We start from the raw sequence: 17,330 nt of genomic DNA, 5'->3' as shown, positions 1-17,330 counted from the left end.
GCTTCAAAGGGGGCAGGAAGGAGGTTTGGAAAGCTAAAGGTTGAGCAGCTTTCACCCAATCCCCGGGGAGAAGATGGAGCAAGTCCTCCTGGGCTCACAGTGGTCCAGGGCCAGGGATGGCACAGTGGTGGCTGCAGGGAGCCCAGCAGGATTTTCCAAGGGCAAGTGGCCCCTGCCCAATCTGCCTGGCTGCTGCTGTGGGAGAACTGGGCTGGGGATGGGGCGAGAGCAATAGGGGCCATTTATCATGACCCTCTGAGGTCTGGGACGTGGTCTCCTGTGGTCTCCTTGCTGGCAGAGTGGGGAGACGTGGCCAGGAGAAGGGAAGAAGAGCAAGAGCTCATGCTGCAATGTGAAAAGCCCTTTTAGGCATCAGGGTAAATGTTTCTGCACCGCAGCAATGCTCAAACCCCGCAGCAGAGCACAGAGAGGGGGAACCTCCATCCAGGATGGCGCCAGCCCCAGAGCCACCTGTTCCCACGTGGAAGCCGGCTCCTCTCTCCCTCCCCTGACCCAGGGATTTGGGTCGATTCTCAGTAGACTGGGCCATGCAGCTCTGCCCAGCACCCCAACGCTGAGCTGCACCTCCCCACTCCCATCCCAGGGGACCCTGAGCAGTTTCGGGGCGTGGAAGGGGGCAGGATGGAGGTGCCAGGGCCAATGGCAGAGCGCCGGTCCCCGTGGCTGTGCTTTCCAGCTTCTGTCTGCCACTCATCACAGCAAACTTCTGCTTCTGCAGAAACCAGCTGCACTTCTCCTTTGCAGCCCCAAGAGAGGGGGCGAGCACAGCCGAGCAGGAGCCACCAGGGCCATCAAGGCAGCACAAGGCATGGCCCAGAGCGTGGTCTACGCTGACCTGAAGTTTGCTGCGACACCCCCGCACACCACCCCCGCCTGCTCCACAACCCCCGATGAGGAAGACAGCCCCTACGAGAACGTGCCGCTGGGGCCAGTGCCCGTGGCGCCCAGCCCAGGTGAGAGCCCGGCCGTGGCCACCGCCACAGGGATGCCCCAGTGTGGGGTGGGCAGTGGGTGGTGGCAGTGGGACCACGGGGTGATGTCTGTGGGCACTCATCTCTTGCAGGTCGCTGGCCGCGGCATTGGCGCATCCCCGCAGGGCTGCTGGCAGCCAGCCTGCTGCTGCTGGTGGCCACCATGGCTCTGGGGGCTTGCTGTGAGTCCGGGAGAGGGCTGTGGGGTGGGGGGGAGTTTGGGGCGGGGGGAGGGGACGGGAGCACCGTGAGTGGGTTTGGGGCCGGGCGAGGGCTGGGCTGCTGGCAGGGGTTGTCAGGGCTGGGGGTTGCCCGGGGCTGGTGGTTCGGGGCTGGTTGCTGCCTCTTGCATGGCCACCCCGATCTGCCCTCCATCTGCCCGCACTGCCTCTCACTCCCTCCCCTCCCATTGCCTCCACTTTCCCTTCCCTTTGCTCTCCCTCCCCTTACCTTCCACTTGCCCTCCCCCTAACTTCCCATTGCCCCCACTGCCTCCTATTACCTTCCTTTTACCTTCCCATCTCCTTCTGTGTCCTCCCACCGCCCTCCCTTTCCCACCCACTGCCTTTCCATTGCCTCCCCTTGACATATCTGGGGGGCACCTTGTCCTCCCCATGGCCTGGACGTGCCCACCTTGCCCCCCGAGCAGAGTCAGTCCCACATCCCCCTGCCTGGGCTGTGCCACCCCGGTGTCCCGCCTCACCCACCCTGTCCCCAGACTGGCAGGTCACCCGCAGCCTGCAGGACGCCTCCCGTGAGCACGCGGCCGAGCAGGGCCGCCTCTCACAGGAGGTGAGCGCCCGGGAGCAGAGCCTGGAGCAGACGCGGCTGGAGCTGGCGTGGGCCCGAGCGGAGCTGCATCGAGCGTGGCAGGAGGGCAACAGCAGCCAGCTGGAGCTGGGGAGCCTGAACGCCGAGCTGAGTCGTGTCATGGGGGTCCTGGGGCAGGCGGAGAAGGAGATGCAGGAGGTGCAGGAGAGGCTCAACACCAGCGAGAGCACTGTGAGCAGCCTGCGCGCCTGTGTGAATACAGGTAGGGCTGTGGCAGGGTGCGGGGATGGGCAGCGGTGCTGCCGGGGAGATGTGGGCGCTGATCCCGGGTCCCCCCGAGCATCCATGGGTGGTCGAGCGCCTGAGCCCTGCCTCCACCCCCAGATTGCTGCCCCTCGGGCTGGGTGCTCTACAGGAGCAAGTGCCTCTTCATCTCGGCGGAGGAGAAGACCTGGTGGCAAAGCCGTGAAGACTGCAGAGGGAAATCTGCTCAGCTGCTGGTCCAAGGCAACTGGCTGTCATGGACAGTGCCGGTAGAGAGCAGGGGGGCTGCAGCACCGCAGGAGGGTGGGGGTGATGGTGGGGCTGGGCAGACCCCTGTGCGGCCAGTGGCATCGGCATCTGCAGAGGTGCTGGGATGGCACAGTGAGCCCTGGGTTCCCATGCCAGCATGCTGCGGGAATGAGCACGGCCGGTGCTGGGACTCCCAGGCACCAGGCGGGTGCTGGTCATGGGGCAGGCAGTCAACAGCTTCTCTCCACGTGGCATTTTTTGCAGGAGAATGGTGGCAAATACTGGATTGGGGCACATTTTCTTTCTCAGTCAAAGTCAACGCTTGTATGGGATGACAAAAAGTCTTGGTAAGTGCAGCGGTCCTTGGCACAAGCCCCTGCCCTGTAGCCATGCTGGGGAGGTGTTATTTCACCCCTGGGAGACCCCCCTGGCAGAGGCGATGATGCTTCAATAAGCATCAGCAAGGGAGGGGGCCCCGAGCAGAGCCCAGCTGCGGGGTCCACTGCCGGATCTCCAAGTGGCAGAGCAGGAGGCCAGCTGGGGTGGGGTGGAAAGTGGCCATTTCTCTGACTGGTCCCAGCACCAGATGCCCTGCCTGTCCCAGCGGCACTGGGACCTGTGGGAAGAGGTGTCCATGGTGAGGATGTTGTCACTGCCTTTCTGAGACGTACCCTCTCTCCTAGGTATGCCTATTATGCAGACTGTGGGCTATCAGTTAACGGGAAAATAGAGAGTTCAAAATGTCATAGAAAGTACCCGTGGATCTGTGAGCAGCTCCCGACACTGACCAAGGCATCCAAGACCCTCCTTCCTCTCCTGGCCAAGGCCTGATTGTGCTGCCACCTCACCCTGTCACAGGACTCGGGGACAGGAGCTGGGGGTGCACCCGGAGACCCTCTCCCCTAAGCGAGCATTGCCTCAACCGCGTTGCAAAGCGACGGGAAAAGGTGTCTGTATTTTAAAGCAAGGCTTATGGAAAAAACCTTATTCCCCTCTCTCACACTCATGCATACACTTATACCCCCCTGCACTTGCCCTCTGTGTGTCCCCGTGTGCCTTGGCCAGCGCAGATCACAGTGACCCGGGACTCTGGAGCGAAGCCCCGCTGTGCTCCCCCAGGGCTGCTGGCGGTGCACTGGTGCAGGATGTGCCATTTGCATCTTTCTGGAGCTGGGGGGTGATGGCACCATAGGGTGTCCCCAACCTGTCCTCTCTGGGGAGTCCTGTGGATTTACTGCCTGTCCCTTCCCTCCGCATCGACGGCTTCCATCCTGCCTTTTCTTCTGCCTCCATCACCTGCCCAGGGCTTTGGGCTGGACCTTGCCTGGGGAGGGTGCAGGCAGTGGTGCCATCAGCATGAGACTCTGCTGGGGAGCCCTGAGACCATGTGGGAGATGGGGGAGCACTGAGGAGCCCTGAGACCATGGAGGGGGAGTGAATGAGGGAACCCTGAGGCCATGGCGGGAAAAGGGGTGCACTAAAGAGCCCTGAGACCATGGGGGGTGAATAAGGGAGCCCTGAGGCCATGGGAGAAATAGGGGTGCAGTGAAGATCCCCGAGATCATGGAAGGCAAAAGAGAGAGACCTGAGGCCATGGGAGTAAATGGGGGTGTGGCGCAGTGTCTTAAGACAGTGGGAGAGGGGGGAGAGCACTGGAGAGGCTTGGGAACACAGGGGAAAGGGCAGACCCCTGCCACCATGAGAGAAAGATCCCTAAGACCATGGTGGGACCTGAGCTTGGCAGCATGATGAGGGAGCCCTGTCCCTGACCTGGCTGGGGGGGTGGGTGGCTGGGGGAGTTCAGGGGCAGCACTGACCCTCCCTCTTTCACTCAGTGTTTCTTCAGAAAGGCATTTTTCAGACAGGGGAATGAGGCGGGGAGCACTGTGTTAAGCTGGATGTGGGCAGCTCCTGGGAGACGAGGTGTGGAAGGAGGCTGTGTGGGAGCCAGCCCACAGCGTGGCAAGGTTGGGAGGCTGGGACAGGACTGCAGGAGGTCCCCTGCAATCTCTGTTATCGTGCAAAACAAGGTCTTGCTGTGTCTAGCTTGTCCTGGGGAGCCCAGATATGGTCTTCCCAGCACCTGCAGAGGAGCAGACTCCCTTCCACTGGAGCCCTGAGCTGCAGCCACCACAGTCCCCGGTGATAGTGAGCTCTGCCGCCCCAAGGACACACTGCTGACTCCTGTCCAGCCTCTGGTTCATGGGTCCCCCGGGTCTGTTCAGCATGCCTGCTTGCTTGCCCATCTTGATGCATGGGGTTTCTCCTCCCTCTCCAGCTGGAAGAATCACCCTTTCCCCCATCCATCACCAGCAGGCTCCCATCACCCAGTTTCTCCAGGCCCCTCTGAACACCAGTCCTGCCCTCCAGTATACCCACTGCTGCCCAGTTTGGTATTGCCCGCCAGCTAGCTGAGGCCACCCCCTTCTCATCATCCAGGGAACCAGTGAAGGCTTCAAGGAGTGTAAGCCCCAGGACTGACGCCACAGAGATGTTGTCAGCTGGACAAGGGCATCGCTGAAACCCCCCTGCAGCCCTCCTGCCATCCAGGTTTCCACCCACCTTATTCTCTGCTTCTCCTGGACACATCTCCCCATTCTGCCAGTGAGGAGACCATGGGAAACCATGTTCCAGACCTCAAAGGTTCATGATAAATGGCCCCCATTGCTCTCCCCTCACCCACAGCCCAGTGTTGCAGAATCACAGAATCACACAATGGTCAGCGTTGGAAGGGACCTCCGGAGATCATCTAGTTCTAGTGCCAGAGCAGGGTCACCTACAGCAGGTTGCACAGGATGGTGTCCAGGCAGGTATTCAATGACTCCAGAGTTGGGGACTCCACAACAGCAGGCAGGACAGACAGGCATCAGTTGCCCTTGGTAAATCATGCCTGTCTTTCCCCGTCCACCAGCATGTCCCCCATGGGCCTGGACCATCACATGCCCAGCAGGACATGTTCCACCTTCTTCCTGGGATCAAGGCTCTTCTCCGACTAGACAGCTCTGGGACAGGCTGTGGCTGAGGGCAGGTGATGGAGGGAGAAAGGGCAGGTCAGGAGCCAGTGGCAGCCAGTGACAGAGGCAAGGGGCAGCCAGTAAAACCAAAGGACCCCCTGAGGGTGACAGTTTGGGACACTAATGGCACCGTCATACCCAGCTTCACAAGGTGTAAGAGGCACCTCCCAAACCAGCCTCAGCAGAAAGCAGCAGAGGTGAGCAGGGCTCAGTACTGGCGTCCCCTCCCTGCGGGTCACCGGAGCCGGGGCTGGACAGCAGGGGCTGGAGAGGTAAGCATGGGCATGTGTGTGGAACACAGAAAAACAGTCTCTTTTCTATAATTCTTGTTTTAAAATGCAGACACCCTCTTTCCCAAACTGTATCCCGAGAGCTTTGCAATGCAGCCAAGGCAAAGGTGTGCCGGGATGTAGCTGTGCAGGAGGGGAAGGGTGCCTTTGCTGTGCACCCCCAGCTCCTGTCCCTCAGTCCTGCAATGGAGAGGGGGTCTCAGAGTTCACCCCTTGGCCGGGAGAGGAAAAAGGGTGTTGGATGTGCTGCTCAGATTTGGAGGGGGAGGTCTCACAGATCCATGGAAAATTGCTAGGGCACCAGAAGTTGCTTATCTTCCCATAGGGTGTTCTTGCACAGAGGGTGAAGGGAAGGAGCATGTGAGAGGTGCCACAACCACACTCCCAGCCCGCTGCCAGAGCCACAGACCCCCCAGCGCAGCTGCAGTCCCAGAGCCCCTTAGCCTGGGCTGGAAGGTCAGAGCACTGTCCATGCCCGAGAATCAGTCCCACAGCCGGGACAGATACACGGGCAGTGCCCAGCACCTCTACCCATGCCTGGTAAAGTTGGGAGAGGTGCAGGAGGGCAAGATGAAACGACTACCTCTTTGTATAGATTCTCATACAGTCCCTCAGGTTTATCATGATGATTTTGATACTTCTCTCCGATCCAGTACATGGCACCATTCTCCTGCAAAAAATGCCACGTGGAGAGAAGCTGTTGACTGCCTGCCCCATGCCCAGCACCCGCCTGGTGCCTGGGAGTCCCAGCACCGGCCGTGCTCATCCCCGCAGCATGCTGGCATGGGAACCCAGGGCTCACTGTGCCATCCCAGCACCTCTGCAGATGCCGATGCCACTGGCCGCACAGGAGTCTGCCCAGCCCCACCATCACCCCCACCCTCCTGCGGTGCTGCAGCCCCCCTGCTCTCTACCGGCACTGTCCATGACAGCCAGTTGCCTTGGACCAGCAGCTGAGCAGATTTCCCTCTGCAGTCTTCACGGCTTTGCCACCAGGTCTTCTCCTCCGCCGAGATGAAGAGGCACTTGCTCCTGTAGAGCACCCAGCCCGAGGGGCAGCAATCTGGGGGTGGAGGCCCTGCTAAGGGGAAGGTAAGGGGAGGGTAAAGGGAAGTTAGGGGGAAGGTAAGTGGAAGGTAAGGGGAGGGAGAGCAAAGGGAAGGGAAAGTGGAGGCAATGGGAGGGGAGGCAGTGAGAGGCAGTGCGGGCAGATGGAGGGCAGATCGGGGTGGCCATGCAAGAGGCAGCAACCAGCCCCGAACCACCAGCCCCGGGCAACCCCCAGCCCTGACAACCCCTGCCAGCAGCCCAGCCCTCGCCCGGCCCCAAACCCACTCACGGTGCTCCCGTCCCCTCCCCCCGCCCCAAACTCCCCCCCACCCCACAGCCCTCTCCCGGACTCACAGCAAGCCCCCAGAGCCATGGTGGCCACCAGCAGCATCAGGCTGGCTGCCAGCAGCCCTGCGGGGATGCGCCAATGCCGCGGCCAGCGACCTGCAAGAGATGAGTGCCCACAGACATCACCCCGTGGTCCCACTGCCACCACCCACTGCCCACCCCACACTGGGGCATCCCTGTGGCGGTGGCCACGGCCGGGCTCTCACCTGGGCTGGGCGCCACGGGCACTGGCCCCAGCAGCACGTTCTCGTAGGGGCTGTCTTCCTCATCGGGGGTTGTGGAGCAGGCGGGGGTGGTGAGTGGGGGTGTCGCGGCAAACTTCAGGTCAGCGTAGACCACGCTCTGGGGCATGCATGCGGCACTGCCTTCAGCAGCAGCAGTTCAGGAACTCGGTCCTGCCTTGCTCCACCACAGTCAGGTGGCAGGCTGTGGCCAAGAGCATGTGAGGTGGAGCCACTTCTTCATGTTCAGAAAAGCAGAAGTAGTTGCTTTATTTGGAAAAAAGTGGTTTTATTTGTGAAGCCGCTCTCACTTTGGGGGTTGGGGGGAAGTGAATGAGCTCCATTCCAGGCAGCGCACTCTGCATCCACTCCCGACGCTGTGAGGAGCCCCGAGAGCCCACGTCTACAGGCCACAGCAGGGCCGTGCTGCCCGGTGCATCACCTTCCCCATCCCAGCCCCTGCTCAGGAGATAGGATGCAATGACTGTGATGGCTTCATCCCCCACATGTGCCAGGGATGTCCAACCTGGAGCTGCATGCTGCTGGCACAGCCCAGAGGTGATCTATTATCAAATTGGTAACATCCCCCAGGACCAAACCCCTCCAAGCCAAGCCCCAACAGGCCTTTTAGGCTCTCACACATCACCCAGCCTCAAAGCAAAATGAGGGCGTTTGCTGTGACCTCCTCGGAATGAGCAGGCACCAGGAGACAAGCTGCTGCCCAGCCCAAGCTCTCTGTGTCACCAGGAAGGCAAAGGGTCACCTCTCAGCTGCCTTTCCTGAGAGGCACAAACCCTGGGCAGCCACCACAATCAGAAAGCCCAGAGCTTTGGGGGACCTGCTCCAGCCTGCACAGGAGCTGCTCCACGCTGCCAACGGGCCATGAGGATTCTCGGGTCCATGCTGGCTCCCAGACACTTCTTTCAGTGCCACAGCAGCTGCCATTTCCCACAAGGCAGTGATGTGACCAAGTCAGTGAGCTGGAGGATGCACCTCCAACCCACCACCCTCATCCCCCAAAGCCAGCCACAGCATCTGAGTGCCAGTTTATTGCCAAAGTGCAGAGATCCAGGGGGGTAAAGAGGTCTGATGGAGGAGGTAGCAGCACCCGGGGATGCCCATGTGCTGGGGTCGGTAAGGGAACAGGTCATGGGACAAGCCGGAGGTCCCCATGGCCTTCAGGGCCCCACACAGGTGTAGGTGGTGTTTCCCCAGAGGAAGGCGGGGGATGAGGAGCGGAGCCACTGCAGCGTGGCTGCGCTCTGCTCGCAGACCCAGCCAAGGGCTTCCCCGCACAGACCGCCTGACAGCCCCGAGCCCGACACCCTGCCGCAGGCCAGGAAAGAGCTGGTGGAGCGCTGGATTGGGAAGAGCCTGCAGGGAGAGAGTCGGCTGAGATGGGATGGGCAGGAAGGGATGGAGTCATCCCATCGGCAGCTCCTCCAGCCAGGGACCAGAGGCTGCACAGAGATGCTGTGGGAGGAAAGCTCTCCCTCCCCATGGACCACTGTCCCCTGCCACCCTCCTCCCAGTTAGGACACATGCTCTGATCCCCCCTAACCCTACGCCTGCCTGTTTGACATACAGCCCCCAGCCCCACCATGCACGCAGCACCCCCAGGTCCCTCCTGGCAGGGCTCAGCACTAGCTGCACCAGGTAAATCCTGGGAACCTGCTTCTGGAGGACCACCCCCCCCAGCCCCTCACCCAGGCAGGGTGTGGGTGTCAGGGTCAGCCCCTCGCAATATTCCCTCCCCTAAAATGACCCAGTGCAGTCCTGGGAAGATGAGAGGTCCCCAAAATTTGGAGCACATCCCTGCGCGCCAGTGGTCTGCCTGTCCCCCTGTCACCTCCCCAAGCCCCGATGCTGGACCCTCAGCAGCCCTGGCTGGGGATAAGCTGACAGCCTCACCCCTTCAGTGCGGTGCCATCCAGCCACTTCCAGTCAGACCTGGAGCCGTCCCGCTTCAGTCCCACATGGAAGACTTCCATGTTGGCTGTGCGCACCAGGAAAGCCTAGCGCAGGAGAGGACCCACATGAGCTCCCTTGAGGGGGACACCCAGCCCCAGCCACGCGATTAGTGAGAGGGGGGTGCGCAGCTTGGGCACAGCATTGCCGGCTCCCAGCCTGGAGGCTTGACTAGGCTTTGGGCACGGGGACCAGAGCCAGGGAGCCGAGGTGATGTTGGTGATGGCTGGGTGACTGCCATCTTGACACCTTGGACCTTGAGCTGGTCACCAACGCAGCCCAATGCCCAAGGGGAGTTGGACGGGCCAGGTTGGGTGCACTCACCAGGGTGGTGTTGGTTCGGATAGTGACCAGCTGTGCCCCTCTGGAGCAGCAGTCCTCTCTGCTCTGCTCCCAGCTCCTTTTGGCAGAGGAGAAGTAGTAGCACTGCCCTGCATCCCAGAGCCAGCCCACTGGGCAGAACTGGCATGGCCCTGCACATCAGAAACTCAGCCTGTGGGAGCAGCTGGGACAGGGCAGCCGGCAGAGGCTGCCACCAGCCCCCAGCCCAAGGGACGGGAGGGTAACAAGGGGCAGCCAGGGCACCAACCAACACAGCGTACTCCTACGGCTGCCCCACAGAGAGAACCCTCCTTACTCAGGAGCCCAGTTTCCATGTCCCAGCCCCAGCTCCCCAATGAGAGCCCCAGGGGAGATGGGTTGGTGACATGAAGGTGCTGGCACCGGGCAAGAGTGTCGGGAGGGGAGGTCCAGGTTTGGGAGTGTGGTACAAATATCATTTGCAAAAGTTGAGAACGCAGTCAATATTTCATCTTCACTGGTCGAAAGGGAGCACCTGACGCCATCTGGCAGATGGATGCTCATGGCAGCTGTGAGCCTGGTGCATGCCCAGGCAACACTGAGCCACACTGGGGCCGTCTCTTCTGAAGGGATCCCAGCAGTGCAGCCTGTTCAGCAGCACTGGGGCAGCTCTCCATGCCGCGAGCCAGGCGACAGGCAGCAAGGGTGAATGAAGACTTAGGGGGAGGGCATGTTCTGGAGTAGAGACAGATCCTACCCCTTGAAAGGAGAAGCCAGGCCCTCTCCAAACCTCACCGAGGAGCCCACTGGGCTCTCTTACCTCGCAGTGTCTGTTGCCCATAGCTGGGGCTCTCCTCCATACTCCAGGGACCATAGGCACAGCTTGCTTGTTGTCCTAAATCTACAGAAGAAGAGCACAGCATTGTCCTTGCCAGCCATGGACTCCTGTTCCCAGCAGCACCCCATGCCCTCTCCCACGAGACAGCCTCACGGCTGAGGGCATCCCCCCATTTGGGTGAGTTGCCAGCCAAGCCCGCCAAGGTCTACCAGCCTTGCTGTTCTTGGGAGCACATCACATGACAGGCTTTCGGGGAAAGTGCTTCTGCATTTCGGTTTCACTGTCACTTCTCCCTCCTGTCTTCACTTTGTTGCCAGGTGACGCAGGAGGATGCCCCAGCGCCGTCCCCAAGCCCACGCTGTCCCCCAACCTTCCTCTCCCAGCCAGGCAGGCGATGCCTTGCCTCACTAATTTTACTGCTTACCCCAGAACCTGCAAAGCTCTCAACCCCAAGCAGGAGGACCTTCTCTGTTGTTACGTGGGCCCCATGGTGCCAGCCCCGACCCCAAGGCCCTGGCCAAAAAGGTCCAAGCACAAGCATGTACTCACAGTGGAAGCTCAAGCCGACGAGGATGATTTGTGCCAGCAGGAGCAGCAGGGAGAGGACAGCCAGGCTGAGGGCTGCCCAGCACCAGGGCAGCCGCACCGGCTGCTGAGGAGCTGAGAAAGGGAGTTAGCATGGGTCCTGGGGACTTGGTGGGAGAGGTGGGGACCACCAAGCCAGGAAGGGTCTGTGAACCCTGGGCAGGGTCTCAGGAGGCAGCCAGGGAGCCCAGGAAAACTGAGGGAGAGCCCATTTGCAGCACCTTGACCCTCCTAGAAGCTGTCACCCTGCAGACAATGCTTGGCACGGGGGATAGAGCAGGGCATGGCGTGCCTGTGTGCACTTGAGGCACTGAGGTGCTGTGGGCATCCTCTGCCCTTGAGCCCCTCCTGCTCCCCTCCCTCAGAGCTGGCAGTCTGCAACGAGGCTGGAGCGGAGCTGTTTAGGAGAGGATATGCGAAAGGAGGGAGCAAGGGGAGCAGGGCTGGGGGAACAGCTCTGTAAGAGGTCAAGCATCTGCAGGAGGGCAGGGGACCCGCCAGGAGAGCTGGGGTGCCAGGGGCAGGGAGCAGCGTGCCATTACCTGGTGTGGGGGGCAAGCGTAGATCGGCGTATGTGACACCCTCTTCCATCCCTCCCTCTGCCTCTTGCTCTGCGCCCCACGGGGGAAGCGACAACCCACTCCCAGCCCCCTTTGGCAGCCTGGTGTGTGACGCGAAATGGAAAGTGTCATTTCCTGGCGGGGTCCCCAGAGGCACCACCTGGACCACAACCCTGAGTGGGTCACGGTGCTGCCTGAAACGAGGGCAAGGGGGGAGCCCCAGCCAGGCCGGCACCCCCGGCATCCCCATCACCAGGGAACCCTGCACCTCTGGCTGCGGGGCAGCGGGTGGTGGGGATGGCTGCTGGCTTAGATGTGGGGCCATGGCTGTGCTGGGGAGCCGTGTCGAGGCTGTTCCCCCTGCCCTAACCCCCCCGCCAATGCTCAGTAGATCTGCCTTAGGGACTGTGCAGGGAAAGTGGGCATCCTTTGGGAGCGGGACTCAGGGCCCTGTCCATGTCCTTGAGCTCTTTGCTCTCAAAGCAGCAAGGCCACAGGGTGTTTGCTTATACGTGGTATCTGCTGCCTTTGGGTTTTTTTTGTTTTGTTTTTTTTTGGTTTTTTTTGGTTTTTTTTTGTTTGTTTTTTTTGCTTGGGGCTGCAGCTGCATCTCGGCCTTGGAAAGCTGTGGGAGGGGTGGGGGATGGGGACTGGGGTGCTCCTTCCCCTCCCGGAGCCTTGAGGGCTGCCGTGACGGGCACCCCCGCCGTGCCCTGGGGGCTGGGGGCCACCAGTCCCCCTCTGGGGTGGTCCTGCCCCGGGGTCCCTGTTCTCCACCTCTACGGCCGGGCAGGGGCGGGGATGGCTGCGGGCAGACAACGACCCCCTCCGCCGGGCTGGCGGGTGATGGCGATAGAGGGGGGGAGGTGGGAGGATGGAAGGGGTGGTGGGGGAGGATGGCACGGTCAGGACTACGTTTCCCAGCGGCTCCTCCGGGGGCTGCACATGCTCGGTGCGGCTCCCGGCGACTCCCGGCAGCTCCCGGCGCTGCGCCCGGTGCGGCGCCCGGTGTCGCGCAGGGGAGCTCGGTGCAGCTCCCGGCGGTCCCCGGCGAGGATTCTGCTGCGGCTCCCGGTGGGGCTCCCGGTGAAGCTCCCGGTGCGGCGCCCGGTGGAGCTCCCGGTGCGTCCCCCGGTGAGTTCCCCGGTGCGGCGCGGGGGACTCCCGGTGCGCCCTCGGGAGCGCACGGCCGAGCCCCGGGGCTGAGTCCTGCCCATCCCAACCTCACCACCGAGCCCGGGGCCGAGCTTTCCCCCGGCACCCGCCCTCACCGCCGGCATCATGCCCCGCGGGCGAGCCTGGACGCAGGCGGAGGTCAGCAGCCTCCTGGCGCTGGTGGAGGGCTCGGGGGAGGCCACCCTACTCATGGCCTCCACGTCGCGACCCAACGAGGCGCTGTGGCGGGAGATCTCGCAGGGGCTGGAGGCGGCCGGCTACGGGCGCAGCGTGGCCCAGTGCCGTTCCAAGTGGAAGGCGCTCAAGCAGGCTTTCCACTCGGAGCGGGAGACGCGCCGGAGGGCCGGCTGCCACTCGCCTCGGTTGCCCCCGCACTACCGAGCCATGAAGAGCATCTGGAAAGCGGCCGGGCGGCCCATCTTCGGCGAGCGGCGGATGCCAGGTGGGTGCTGGGGATGTATGGGTGGGCTGGGCAGGATGGCTGGACGTGGGGAACTGGGAGAGCACTAGTGCCACACAGCCCCCCGGAGTCCCTTGACAATCTCCTTCTCTTCCTTTAGACCTGGTGAAGCTACCTCCCAGGAAGTGCAGGTCAGCAGTTGCCGCCTGCTCTCCATCCTCACCAGAGCCGCCAGGTACCTGTGGGCTCAGGCAACCGGAGTGGGGCTTGTACCGGCTGTGGGATGGCAGGCACCCCTCGTCTCCTGGTTATTGAAGCTCTTTTCTGCACCTCCTCACCCTCCTTCTGCAGAGCACGATGTCGGCAGGGACGCCCCAGGCGCGCTGCTGTCCCCGCTGCTGCAGTGTGTGAAGGATGAGCCAGAGAGCCGTAAGTACCAGCCTGCCCCGCTGCACCGGGCTGCACAGCCACGGCTCCAGCCCAAGCCCATGCCAGCATGATGGGAGTGGGGGGCTTAGCAGGTGGGAGGGCCCATCACAAGTTCCTCAGCAGGGATGCTCGCCAATGGGGCTGCTAGGACTTCTCTCTCCAGAGGCTTTGGCTCCAAACCAGCCCCAGAGCGTGAGGGGATGGGGATGGCTGGGATGGGGCAGGAAAGAGTCCCTGGCTCTGACCCAGCCTGAGGGCATGGCGAGGCTGTTGGCTGCCCCAAGGCAAGTCGTGGGGCTCAAGGTCTCTTAAGGGACAGTGGCCCCGATCTGCCCCAGGGCGCTCTTGCGGCTGTGCGGCACTGCAGGGCATGTGACTCCCCTTCCTTTGGCATGTCCTGGCTCCCCCCTTCCCCAGTAACACCATAAAGCTTCAGATGAGTTAGGACTGGGTGTGAGGGCCAGAGGTGTTTGCAGCTCCCCTGCCCTGCAGCGCACCCAGGGGCAGATCCTGCGCCCCCCTCGCTGTGCGCACTCCGATGGGTTTGGCACCGAGGTGATGCAGGATACATCCCTGGGTCTGATTTGCGTGGGCACCCCGGCCAGCATCCCACACTGGGTAATTACCTTCTGTTTCCCTAAATTCCCCCTGCAGTTTCAAGTGGATGTGGGATTCTCCTTCACTTCCAGTCCTAATCTGTTGTGTAGCGTTGCTGCACGCTGCTACGCCGCTGCTGCCTTCCAGCCCAGAGGTGGCTGCATTGCAGTGGTGGGTGAGTGACTCCTGCTTTTGTATATAGCTCGTGAAACGCTTTGGGGCCCTGCAGGGCGCTGTGGAGCTGTGGCTAGGGCATGTCGGGCTGCGGGGCTGGCCGGGGCAAGCTGGGCAGACCCCAGGCTGGTGGTGATCCCCATCAGATGGCACATCTCTCCTCTCTGCTCTCTCCCAGCAGCCGGTGGGGACCACGCCGCTGGAGTGCCGCCCACTCCCCCCGCTGTGCCACGTAAGACTTTCCTTGCCCTTCTTGGTCCAGTAAACCCCCTCGGTCCTGCGGGCAAGTTCTGATATGGTTCTCATTGCAGACACCAGTCGCTGCTTCCCCCCCCTTCCCCTCCTGGGTGAGTACCGTGCCCAGGCAGCTGTGCTTGTGCACCCCAGGGCAGGAGGCAGCCCCAGCTCACGGGCTGGGTCTGCTTTCCTTCCAGGCTGTCACACCACCCTGAAGCAGGAAAGAGCTGAGCAAAAGGCTGGTAAGGGTCTGCAGCTTCGAGCAAGTCCCTCTGCTCCAGGGAGGGCAGCTCTGTCCTGTCCCACCCATGGGGATGGAGAGCAGGGGGTCCCACAGCCGGTGCCAGCCTGGTGCTCTGCAGCAGGGTCAGGCTGCACATGGGGCTGGGGTGGCTCCAGCACTCTGGTTTCTCCCCCCATACCAAACTGTCATGGCAGGTTTTCCTGGTGAGACGTCCCTGGGGATGGCAAGAGGAAACCGAGTACTGCCACTGGCCACCGCAGCCCTGGGCTCCCCTGGGATGGCTGCCATGAGTGAGCAGCCAGCGGTGGGTGAAGAGGCATCAGACGCAAGCCTGCACGGTGGGTCCTCCCTGCAGCATCCTGACAGCCTCACAGGGGCTTGTCGGAGCAGTGATGAGGGTTTGCTGCCACTGACCCTCCTCTCCCTGCAGGCTCTGGGGTGGCAGGCTTGCTGCAGAACGTCCAGCAGCTGCTGGTGCAGATCCTACAGACGTCACGGCAGCAGCAGGCACTGCTGGAGAGCCTGGCCAGCGACACTGTCTCCCACCTCCATCTCCTCTCCCACAGCCTGGTGCAGGTGGGTGAGACCCTGCATCAGCTCCTGCTCCGGCCGCAGACCCATCCTGGCCTTCTCGGCCCCTACAGTCCCCACGTGCCCCTTTTTGAGGGTGGCCCCAGGGTGCCCTGTTCCCCTGGCTCTCCCCACACCTCCCCAGATCACAAAGAAGAGCCTCAGGTGTACCCTGCCGGCAGCTGCACATCCCCATGAGTGCCACCATGCCCGGCCCCAGGGGCGACGGCTTCGCTGCGCAGCCACGGCACAAATCTTTATAACAGAGGCCCCAGATATTTTGAAAGTTTATAGAAGAGAGACATTTTAATAAAATTAAAAATAGCTTTTGTACCAGCAATGACAGTCGACCAATTCTTTTCCCGTCTCTGGGGGACATTCCCCTTCTCACTTTCAAAATGAGCAGAAGGGGAACTCGGCTATTTATAGCCTCTGGGAAACTCCCAGGCCACACACTGTGGGGCAGATGTGCTTTCTCTGCCCCTGCCGGCTCCCTGACAGATTCCAGCTGTGCTTGGCACCGACAGGACCTGGAGGAACTTGCTGCCGTGTCATGGAGGAGAGCAGGGCTGCCACAGGCTGGGGAGGGCAGAGATCCCAAACGGGGCACAGGCTGCATCCCTGTGGAAGGGAAGGAGCCGGGGTGGGCAATGCTGAGCAGCACTGGGGCTGAGGAGGCAGCGTGTGCTGTGGCCATGGTCCCTCGGTCACCAGGTCCTTGGTGGGTTCCTTCTTGTGGGCAAGCTGGGGGCTTGCAGCATTGCTGTGGTGTGCCCAGTCCTGCTCCCAGGGCTCAGGGCATGGATCACCATCAGGTAGCAGTAGTTGCAGGCATGCTGTGTTTGTCTGCAATGTTCTGCTTGGCAAAGCGGTCACTGGCTCTTGCCCGGACCCCCACCACCTCCACCAGGGTGCCCACATCCTCCATGGGGTTGGGGTGGACATGCCAGCTACCTCCAGGACTTCTTGACCATGTCCGGGGAGAGGATGTAGGCAATGCCACTGGCATAGGGCGGGTAGATGTCAGGACAGTAGTCCTGCTGTGCCACGTGCCACTTGCTGGAGGGGTGACAGGTGACCTGCCACTTCTCCCAGGAGAAGAGGGACCCCATATAGAGGCTGGTCCACAGCAGGTCAAGCTCAGCCAGGAAGGTGGGCAAGCAGTCCATGTTGAAGCAGTCTTAATCCATCTTGAGGATGTAGATGCTGTGCATGACCTTCAGGGTGAGGTTGCAGTACCTGTGCCCATAGCTCCCCACCAAAATGTCTCCACACTCCTGCCCTTCCTGCTGTGCAGAGGACATGCTGAGCCTCCACATGGCCCACCACAGATGTCACCAGGATGAGCAGCACACACCAGCTGGCTGGAGCATCCTACATGTGGCCAAGCCATGGAGAGGGGCCAGGGGTCTGGCCAACGGGGCCACCAGCGAGGTGGCCAGGGACAGCAAGTTTTACAGCACCAGTGAGCAGCAGCATTGCAGCTCAGCTGGCTTCTGTAGGGGAGAAGCGTGGGCGAACAGTGCTGGGAAAGCTGGTTACCTCTCACAGCACCATCCCTCGCCTCATGCCAGCTGCACAGCCTGGGTCAGAAAGAAGGTCCATGCTGTGAAGCCATGCTGGCCCCATGATGCAGCGGGCAGGGAGATATGGGGTCTGGGGGGGCTGCCAGGAGCAGGGCCAGCCCTGGTGGGGATGGTGCTCCCATGGCCACACACAAACCATCCTCTGTGCTCCTGAGCAGGGAGTAGTAGAAAGCAGCTGGCTGCTGGCCAGTAGGGCTGGCCCCAAGCCTCGCAGCGGTGGGGCCACTGCCCTACCTTCCCCCACTGGGGGCCGATTAGGGTGGGCCAAGGTAGGAGAAAGGTGGGATCTCCCTTCCTGAGACCTGCCACCAGTGAGGCTGCAATGGGAGGGCACCTTTGGGCTGTGATCACCCATGTTCCCCACCACCCCGCTGTGCTCCCTGTCATCTTTCTGTGCTCCCCACTACGCTGCCACGATTGCCATCATCCCACTGAGCTCCCACCACCCTGCTGTGATCCCCATTGTC

At 61.9% G+C, this 17,330-nt stretch overlaps 3 protein-coding genes across 3 annotated transcripts; 2 read left to right on the top strand and 1 right to left on the bottom strand.

Moving 5' to 3' along the window:
- Positions 1-829: 829 nt before the first annotated feature.
- On the top strand, positions 830-3,107 carry LOC309683700 (B-cell differentiation antigen CD72-like; the record flags this gene model as incomplete). The annotated part of the gene is made up of 6 exons (XM_082498022.1): positions 830-974; positions 1,085-1,174; positions 1,711-2,025; positions 2,148-2,296; positions 2,541-2,623; positions 2,960-3,107. 6 exons carry the CDS (start codon positions 830-832, stop codon positions 3,105-3,107), a joined length of 930 nt encoding a protein of 309 aa, XP_082354148.1.
- Positions 3,108-8,377: 5,270 nt separating this feature from the next.
- On the bottom strand, positions 8,378-11,481 carry LOC309683507 (killer cell lectin-like receptor subfamily G member 1; the record flags this gene model as incomplete). Its single annotated transcript, XM_082497801.1, has 6 exons — positions 8,378-8,573; positions 9,111-9,214; positions 9,492-9,640; positions 10,288-10,368; positions 10,855-10,965; positions 11,433-11,481. The coding sequence occupies 6 exons, from the start codon at positions 11,479-11,481 to the stop codon at positions 8,378-8,380; spliced, it is 690 nt and encodes a 229-aa protein (XP_082353927.1).
- An 843-nt stretch (positions 11,482-12,324) lies between these two features.
- Positions 12,325-15,475, top strand: LOC309683699 (uncharacterized protein; the record flags this gene model as incomplete). Its single annotated transcript, XM_082498021.1, has 6 exons — positions 12,325-12,446; positions 12,686-13,068; positions 13,187-13,261; positions 13,378-13,455; positions 14,902-15,045; positions 15,138-15,475. The coding sequence occupies 6 exons, from the start codon at positions 12,325-12,327 to the stop codon at positions 15,473-15,475; spliced, it is 1,140 nt and encodes a 379-aa protein (XP_082354147.1).
- Positions 15,476-17,330: the final 1,855 nt, after the last annotated feature.

Source organism: Vanellus vanellus (genome assembly GCF_965231255.1).
Source record: "Vanellus vanellus genome assembly, chromosome: Z".
In the NCBI taxonomy this organism is placed as follows: Eukaryota; Metazoa; Chordata; class Aves; order Charadriiformes; family Charadriidae; genus Vanellus; species Vanellus vanellus.
The sequence above is the reverse complement of the archived record's forward strand: the minus strand, read 5'-3'. Positions and strand labels throughout refer to the sequence as shown.